At 41.1% G+C, this 10000-nt stretch overlaps 1 protein-coding gene across 13 annotated transcripts in view; it reads right to left on the bottom strand.

The window, feature by feature from the left end:
* The window catches only part of LOC147034570 (RNA binding protein fox-1 homolog 3-like), a 725225-nt gene that overhangs the window by 134934 nt on the left and 580291 nt on the right, over positions 1–10000 (bottom strand). The window contains exon 1 of one of the 13 annotated variants that reach the window (XM_085885510.1): positions 4421–4599. The exons of the other annotated variants lie outside the window; for them this stretch is intronic. Coding sequence (XP_085741636.1) covers positions 4421–4585 — 165 coding nt within the window. The 5' untranslated portion in view covers positions 4586–4599. Of the gene's footprint in view, positions 1–4420; positions 4600–10000 lie in introns of those variants that run through there. 13 annotated transcript variants of the gene reach the window in all.

Genomic DNA, 10000 nt, shown 5'->3' with positions numbered 1-10000 from the left:
CAAAAGCATAACACCATGTTCAAGTTATCAGTAATAATAAGGACTCGAGTTAAAGAGTAAAGAAGACAGTTTTTGGACAATTGGTCAAATAAACCCTTTTCACGACAACAACATTGTACAAGACTGTAGCACATTTAGCTGAGCTGTGTGATGTGCGTTTGATTCTCGGCCCCACAACAAATCCACACTAGCACTTTGCAGGCAGGGCATCGTATCAAAAGGTGAACTGTCCTTTGGTGCAAGTGATGTTGGGAACCAGTGCTTGCATCGACACTGGTGATGCTGAAGATCCCACAATGTCTTCTGATGAAGAGTGGCAAGTTGTTGCTGAAACCCTGAACTAAAATTCCAAATTTCTGCCCTTACATGCCGTGGCAGTTGTGCCACCACCTTCCAGTGATGATCCTTGAGGCCATATTAATGTGCTGTAAGAATTATCAACCTACCACTTCAATAGACATAACTAGTCCAACCAGCAAAGAAATGACGTACACAAAACAAGAATACAGGATCTCATCAAGGACACAGTCACCAATCACACCGAAACAAGAATAACCAAACTGGGGTCACAACCTGAAACAAAATCCAGTAACGAGCCGATTGGGAAACATACATTTAATGCCCTATTAAAAGATTAACTCGACAGCTTCCATCCATGTCAACCTCCGCCACGGTTTTGTCAGAATGAGCGGATTCGTCACATGGACACGGATTTTTAACCCCAATATGAGGCCGCTATATTATCAGAGTATAATCATCAGATGCCTACAGGCCAAATGTGTTTGGCCCACTAGAATACCAAGATGGCAACCATATTATTTCGTTTGAGTGCCATTGTGAGTGGAGTCAAGCAACAAATATGGGTGGGGTCTGGAAGTTGTCAGACAAATGTGTGCACGTTTCAAAAATAGACCCCAACAAGAACCACAACCACAACAACAGCAGCCACACAGAGCTCAAGTAAACCTGTGACACGTCGCAGGAAAAAGTGGGATGTGCAAAGTTTACATATACACAAAGTAAATAAGTAAAATATTTCAAAGTTTTGTCTTTGTCATGGAAATGGTAATGTGGATACAAATAAATAATCAAGATGGTATGAAGGTAGCAGTGATGGTTAAGTGTATAAAAATAAAGAAGCAATTCAAATTGGTGTCAGTAGTGGAGTTGGTATTGTGTATATAAATAATTTAATAGTTCCCGGAAGTATATACAATCCTGTACTATTCTCTCCCATAAAAAAATAAGCCGGTAGGCGACATGGCTGCTCACTCTAGATGGAAAGCTGGCCGACGCGACTAGCCGATATTCATGTACATGCTATCAATCAATTAAGCACAATAAATATGATTATCACAGCCCTCTTAGTTTGCACCCATAAACCCGCCTTGTGAAATTTCAGGCATGTTTCCAAAGAGACTCTAACAAATGGCAGCCCTGGTAATTCCATTTATCTATTCGCTAAAGATTTTATTTTTTTATATGATGCTGCAAGACATTCTCGTTGGGCACAAAAAAAAGCAGGTCCCTCGGAGGTCCAGTTTTGGAGGTATTGATGTTTTTTGTACAGTCCACAATAAGTGTACGATGTACGATAAAGTATTTTAGCTGTTGCTTAGCAACGGAGGTGTGCATAGCATCCATTCATTTTTGTATACATGCTAGCCACATTGTACACATTTCACCCAAGTTTCATCAAAATCAGACCCAAAATATAAGAGCCCAACCAGGCTGACACCTGGTTGGGGGCAAAAAAGAATGAAGGAAAGAATGTGATTGCACAATCTTGGGGAGATGATTGCACAGAGAGAAAAGAAGAATAAAGGAATGGACAGAAGAAGTTTAGCGAGAATTTGGGAGGGTATAATGATGTGAATGCAACCTTGTGGGGCTTGTGAGAGGAAAAATGGATGCAAGGGCAGGTAGGGCAAGACTAGATACGAGCTAAAATACTGTGAGGCCGTGAACTTGTCTGCGATAGAAAAAGAGCAAGGCCTGCAACTGAGCTAACTGTTGAGTAACACTTACTGCCATTAAGGCCTTGGATTCCGCTGAACTCACAAAAAGGAGAGTCATAATCCATGCTCCAATAGATGAAGGTTTTATACACTGTCAGAGGCTGAGAATGGTCAAAGAATGACTTAGCTCTGCAAGGAATGCTAAGGCACTGCCCTGCCCTGGAGGCTGTCATGTTGATGTAATTAACTCAGAAAAGATCATAGCAGATTATAAAATTCAACGCACTTCAAAGACCATGCTTCTGTCAGAGGTTGACTGCAAAAGCAAATGGCAGGGTTAGTCACATGTGTTTATGTCAAGGAAGTAAAAATGCATAAAACTTGTTGGCAATGAATGACATTTCTCAAGTGTCTCACCAGCTTATTTTCTCAGTTCAGTTTAGTAGATAAAAATGTAGTTTGAAGCCTGATTGTTACTGCTGTTTGGAATTCTCTTCCACAAGGTAGAATGAACTGCAAAGTGATATGGAGGAATTCCCCAAAGCTGTGTGAAGTAGTCTTACTATGACCCTCAATAATATAATCCATCGGGACCATAATTTGTACAGAGCGCCGGTGCTGTCGAAGCAGTCTCTTGGGCTATTGGGCACAATCCTGGATGGATCACCACTCCGACACAGGATACTCAAATGGTTCAATCAACCCAGCAAGCTGGTACTCATTTTGCTAACATCAGAAGAATGATAGGCTGAATCAACCCCACCTGGTATTAATTCAACATCGGAGTGGGATTTGAACTCAGGACCCAAGAATCCCAAGCCCACTCCCAGAATCATTAAGCCAACACCGGGCATAATAATCTAATGATACCGAGATCATGCCAACCATCATGTAAACGTAGCCTTATGATATTTGTCATCCAAAAATTACGTAAAAGACAACCTGAAAAATATAATAACTCAACAACAAAGGACACAAATTAAAAACACTCAATAAAACATCAACAATTAAATTTGTGGCAAACAAAGAAGGAAGCAGACCTGCCTTGCTTCACTTCGGCCCAATCACAGGAGTATTTATTTGGGACAAATGTCCACTGGCTTGTGACGAGACTATATAAAAAGATCGAGAGCACAACCCATAAATCCTTTAGTATAACTGAAGAGCAAGGCACTGCTGGTTCAGAGGAGTTAGAGGGGTGATGCTCAGTGGCAAGAGATGCAGCAACTGCTGATAAAAGCAGATAGCAAGAACCATATATTGTACAAATATTCTCAAGAGCAACATGCATGATGGGAAAAGAAGCTGTTCGGGTTACTTGGATAATTAACACAGTCCACAAATAATCCTGAAACCTCTATAAATTAGTGAGATATATAATCCAACAATTTCCCCTTTCTCAAAGCTTTTTGCGCACACTAATCTTGAAACTGCTCCCCAAAATGACTTTGTATTCCAGTTGTGCAATATCAAAAAGCATCCAATATAAACATCCAATAACATCGTCACAAACAGCCCCCACTTTTACAGCAACATTCATATGCCGGACCCAGTGCACAATTTTTCAAAGGCAGATAGGGTTGTTCAAGCAATACCATTTTATCGTGCATGTTCCCAAATTTATTCCGCAAAATGTAATAACATCATAAAAATGTTGGAATAAGCTAATGGAATAAAAATGTTGGAATACAATTGAATTTCCCCAATGTCAAACACAAGACCATTGCAGCCTAAGCCCTCAAATTATTTCAGTACACGAGGACAGGTGGAAGGATTTACCTGGGGGAAATATCAGAAGAAGAGGTGGAAGAATACGAAGAATAAAAAGCAATGGAGGAACCTTAACTGAGCACTTTGGCCACACAACAAAAACTACTCAACACAAATCCCAACACACTTTTACTGCTTTATAGACGTAATAATATGCTCTGCCATTTCACTAAGATTGCTCAAACCTGAGTCCACAATAGCAGAAGGTGAGAAGTTACATTGCATTCCAAGGAGAACCTTTATCGCGCATTCCTTAAATAAATCGCGCTGGACTGCCTCTGCTGCCAAATTTATGGAGCATGCCAGATATACCACGCAATTAATCTTTGCTATCCCATAGATCTAATCTTTTTATGACTCTGGTCGTTTTCTTACCGACAAAACCACTGTACAAAGGGCTTTAAAAAGCCTTTGATTTTCATGGGTCTGACATTAACAGCGGAAATATAGCAACTTTAAGCAATGAAGCAAATGAGTACCACAAGGCTATGCAACGAAGGAAACTCCCTAAAAAGTGAAAGAGGAATAAAGAAAGCACAAACGCATAAACTGAATGACAGGCGACGGCTTGTGGAGGCTGCTGTGCATGTGGCTGCTGTAACCACCACCCATGGCAGGATATCAGGAGAGAAAACGCTCTCCGTCCCTCCGACTGGAAATCCCACCTATGGTGGCCCTCTCAGGCTCCGTACCGTCTGCACTCTGCTGCGGCCCTGGTGATCCCTGAACAAGCCAGCGTGGCTGAGCGCTAAGCTGCTGGGTTGAGTAGATGCAAGGCTGGGCCAATTAGTCTCCTCTGTCCCTGCACGTCTCGACCCGTCTGCATGCATTCCAGGCCGATAGCTCCACAAAAGCATGGCATGCAATGCAGGCTCCCAGTGAAGGGTGTGGGAGGAGATAGCAATATGGGAGGAGAGGTTTTAAAGTTGGATGCGAGGTGCCGGTGGAAATGGTACAATTCTGCTCGATGAAAAGGTTAAAGTGCATTCCAATACAGTACCGGACTTGCTCCAAAACCTGTGTAAGGTGTTGGAGTGAGAAGAGTGCTCTCCTGGATCAGGGAAAAAAAAATCACACATGGTAACCTCAAGCAGAAGCCATCATTTGGCCAAGAGGCATCTCCACACCTGCCAAGTCAAGATTGAGTGGAATTCCATATTGGGCAAGTGAGTGGGAGTTTCAAATTGCAGCCAATGACAGGGCAAGCCCTCAGGAAAAATTGTAGAAATATTTATTGTATAGAACAGAGGAGTGAGCTGTGCATGGTTGATCACAGGTTGTGCTGAAGACAAAGTGTGTGTGTGTGTGTGTGTGTGTGTGTGTGTGTGTGTGTGTGTGTGTGTGTGTGTGTGTGTGTGTGTGTGTGTGTGTGTGTGTGTGTGTGTGTGTGCGTGTTTCCTCCAAATGAAACAACTTATTGTACAATCTATATTCCATTGTTCCAAACAAGTTAGTCGATCTCACTGTGTTTATCACTACATACAAGGCGAATCATCACCCAAGTACATCAGCTGATATTTGTGTAACTTGCAGATGTGAAAATGGATGTGGCCGAAAGAACATGCCCTCTTTCCACACGTTTGTTTATGTATGTCTGAAACAAGTTTGGATTCCAAATAAAACAGGCAAGGCTCTTTCACTCAGAGAGCAGTTAGTGCATGGAATGCGGTCCCTGAAAAGATATTGGCAATAGAAACTGTAGATACGTTTAAACTGGAATTGTACAGGTACCTCGAAGCATCGAAGGTAGGTAGGTACATGGGTATTAGCAGAAATGTACAGCATGATGGGCCTAGTGGCTTCTTCCTGCATCGAGGTTCTTGTACTGTATTCCTTGCAATGGGACAACCCTCAGCAACTCCACCACTCCTCCTCAAAGCCCATGTGTCTCTTTTATATATCTCATTGGTTCTCACTGTCTGTATTTACAAAAATCTTAACAAAATGAAACAATTTAGAAAATTCAGTGTTCATGTGTGAAACATGTCGTGTTTCTTATCAGTTACCGTCGATCGGTTTTATAGATGTCTACTCATTGACCGTGACGCCCTCTTCAGGCAATAGTGTGTGTGTGTGTGTGCGTGCGTGTGTGTACCATTGGGTACTGGTACCTACACACACACACACACAAACACACACACACACACACACACACACACACAACATCGATGCAGTCGGGATATTTACAATCCATTATTACATGGAGAAAATCGACTTCTTCAATCTGTTAACTTGACTCAGATATGTTCAAGAAAGCATCTCATCAGACAAGGTCTTAAGGTCTGCATCTCTAAATCAGCCTGATGAAGAGTCTAATGTTATGAAGTTGACTTAGAACACCCTCCTTGGAGGTTCTCCCTCATCCCACATTGGCAATTCCTCCCCGTGTTTTCAGAAACAACTGAAATCCACAACATTGCTCTCGAGGTATGGGATGAGCACGTGACTGTGCTGCTTTTGACTAATGTCTTATGTTCCTGGGAGCTGCAATCTTCTTAGGTAGGTATCGTAAGGGAATGAGGTCCTCACAGTACTAAAAGTATCTATTTTCGTGTTTTCGGTTTTTGATTTGAGGACCAAGTTGCCATGTTTTCATCAAGCTTCAGTGTAGGGACAAGCTCAAGTGTTCCACATCATAGAATCTTTACTCCATATGGTCTTTGATTGGATGCTACTCAATGCATGGTTTCTCCTTGTCTCTCAAATTCTCCATGAGGTTGTTTATTCCATTCCAGTTTTTATCATTCCAGCTGCTACGGTGACTACTCATCTGAGGTTCATTTTCTTCATTTTCAAAATTCGCTTCATGTCATCTTTCAGTTGTAGGTAATTTACCGCTTTAATCCCTCAAGATACAGTTACTCCAACTACTTTGGGTACTAGTGCTTCGGTTAACAATGACACATTGTCTTATATATTTCTGAGTACTATATATCATTGCTTTGCTTTGATTTCAATTTTCACACTGGATGGAGATTAGATCACGTGTGTTGCATCATCAATATGGATCATTCTTTCTGAGACATGCTTCCACAACTTTCCAGGGAATGGGATATTGAAGTTATTGCAGATATTCCGACGGATTTCTCTGCACACTTTGTTATGCCGTTGTAAAACAACGTTTTGCATCTTGAAAGAAGACAAATACTTTCTGTTTTGACTTTACAGAACATGTACTTGTCCGTTTCACTCAGTTCTGATATTTTTTCCATGTAGTTTGCATATTCCTTGATTTCAGGCAATTATTATTTTATATTCTTCATCTCAAATCAGCTGTACACTTCTTATAAGTCCCAGTGATACTTTAAAAATAAAAATAAACTATTTCTGATCTGTCCAGTTCCGATTTTTAACTTTTCAGCTCATTTGTGTTTTCTCGTATCTCTTCTTCTTCTTTCGGCTGCTCCCATTCGGGGTCGCCACAGCGGATCATCCGTATGATCTGCATAGTGATTTGGCACATGTTTTACGCCGGATGCCCTTCCTGACGCAACCCTGGTCGCCTCTTACGACACAGGGATATGGTACACCTATTTTAACCGGGGTATACACCGGCCCAGTACACTGGTACTCATTTCGCCGACCTCGGAAGGATGACAGGCTGAGTCAACCCCCTGGTGTATAAATTCAGTGGCCCAACGGGGCTTAAACTCGGGACCTTTTGGATCCCAAGCCACTGCCCTAACCACTGCGCCAACATCAGGCTTAAAACAGATTTTTTAATCTTAAAATTTTTTTTTATCTTAAAAAAATCTTAAAATCTCAAATTTTAATCTTAAAAAAATTTAATTTTAATATTAAAACAGAGTCTTAAAAAAGATTTGTGTTTTCTCGTATGTGTGCCAGAATATATCTGGACCCATGCAGCACTTCTTAGAGGCATATGATGCATGCCACTGTGGCACAAGTATAACTGTTGAGATTCCAGCTGCCTCTGATCCAGTCTCATTGAACGCTGTCCCTGTATTTTTAGAGGACAACTCGCAGGTTTATGAAGGAATTATGAAGCAAGTCGGTGGAAAGGGGAGGGGGAGACAAACGTGCATGGTGATGGTGGCTGTGGCCTCCCTTGTTCTGCACACTGTACATGGTAGAGATTATCGTTTCATGAAGGTGGAACACCTGGGTAGACGTATGTTTCACCATCCCTCTGCAGAGTGGTGCACTTTCAGTCTTTAGTCATGTCTAATAATGCATTATATAAGTTGTAGGGGGTAGGCTGGAGGAGGAGTGAGAGAGGAAACTATAAGGATGGATTTCGAACAAAAAACGTCTTCATAAAATTATGTTTCTCATTGGACTGATGAAGAACTGCAGATGAGTCTTATGAAATGGTGGCTTAAAATATCTTCAAATCAAGATAACATATTGGAGAACCAGATTAAATAATGCACCCCAACTGCCATCCTGCAGATATGATAATACATACATGACATAGGCAGAGTAAAGTATGTAGATGCACACTTTTTGACGGAATGTCTTTTTTTTGTACTCAAGGATCATGGACGAGCTAGAACAAACGGACCAGGACATAACAAAATGAAAAGCACAATGAAAATAGGGAGGGGAAGCAAGGGAGGACATTCCAGCAGCAGGGTAGACAGACAAAATAGGAGACCTTGAGGAAGAAAGGACTTGTTGAAGAATGAGAGAGAGGAGAGGGAGAGGAGGATGCGGGGGTTGAAAAAGATGGATACAGGTGCAAATTCTCAATCACCGACGTGGAAGGGAAAACCAGGAAAGCAGAATTAATGGAACAAAAAAAAAATGGGAGAGGGGGTTGAGGGCATGAAAATCAAATCCAATAACCTGGAAAAACGGAACGGGGTGGGCTTAGCGACATTTCATGAGGGGAGAAAAGATTATGTGTATGGATGGGGGATGGCCTGTGATGGTGATGAACAGCTGTCTTGAAGTACTGAAAGGCCTTTATTAATCTATAATCAAATATTTCCTCATTTAATACATGATTTGAATATCATGATAATGGCATGAGGAAGAAAACAATATGATGGAACATCAAATTATGACAGAATTTCTGTTCAATACAAATATCAAGCCTGTTGAAATTTGCAGATGATCGGTGCACAATGCAGTGAAGAATGCCCATCAAGAACATCCACAATAACAAACACCTTTATTTGATGGAAAGACATTTCTGCCAAAAATTATGACTAATAATGATGTCCTGTGGCAATTAGGTAAACATCATAAACAATTCTATACTGAAGGTTTCTACTCCAGTTTGACAAACTGAAGAATACTATTAAAATAATGTCAATTTTCCTAAAAGACATACAAGCTTAATTATGAGTATAAACAACAGCTCATGATATACAGTATATATATATATATATATATATATATATATATATATATATATATATATATATATATATATATATATATATATATATATATATATATATATATATATATATATATATATATACCCACACATGCACACATACATACATACAGGTAATAGACAAAAACATGGTTATACCAATGTAAAGTCACTTAATGGAATGTTGGGCCACCATGTGTGGCTAGTACGGCCTGAATGCACCATGACATAGAGTCCACCAGTGTCTGGAATTTTGCAGGAGGGTGTGGCATCATTCTTCCACAAGAAAGTTCATCAACTCACACCTGTTTGATCGAGGTGATCAACACTGTCTCAGGTGTCATTCCAGAATATCCCATAAATGCTTGATTGGGTTCAAATCTGGTGACTGAGAAAGTGATGACATATGGACAACATCATTGTCATTCTCATCAAACGATTGGGTGACTCTGTCGATGGGGTTTCTGTCGATGGGGACACATGCTCTGTCGATGGGGCCTTGCCATCCTGGAAAATACCCATCTCAGCAGGAATGAAATGCTGCAACACGGGGTGAAGATGATCACTCAGTCCCATTAAGTAGCGATTGGCATCGACCTTGCCTTCTCAGGGAATGACTGCATCCAAATCATGCCAGGCAAATGTGCCCCACAACATTATAGAACCACCAGAACCCTTCACTGTTAGAATCAAGCACTCAGGGTTGTAGAACTCTTTAGCTTGGCACCACATGTGCACTTGTCTGTCGAGAACATTGTGAAGGATGATTCATCTGACCGTATCACAATTCTCTCCTGTTCGGTAGTCCATTGTCTGTGCTCTTTGCACCACTGGACTCGCAAATGTGCATTGCTAGGTGTGATGAGTGGTTTGTGAACTGCAACTCGACTTTAGTATCCCGTTCTGTGGAGTTCTCAGCAGACTG

The sequence above is a fragment of the Eptatretus burgeri genome, chromosome 1 (assembly GCF_056783735.1).
Source record: "Eptatretus burgeri isolate ZD-2024b chromosome 1, Ebu_testis_v1, whole genome shotgun sequence".
Taxonomy (NCBI): domain Eukaryota; kingdom Metazoa; phylum Chordata; class Myxini; order Myxiniformes; family Myxinidae; genus Eptatretus; species Eptatretus burgeri.
The sequence above is the reverse complement of the archived record's forward strand: the minus strand, read 5'-3'. Positions and strand labels throughout refer to the sequence as shown.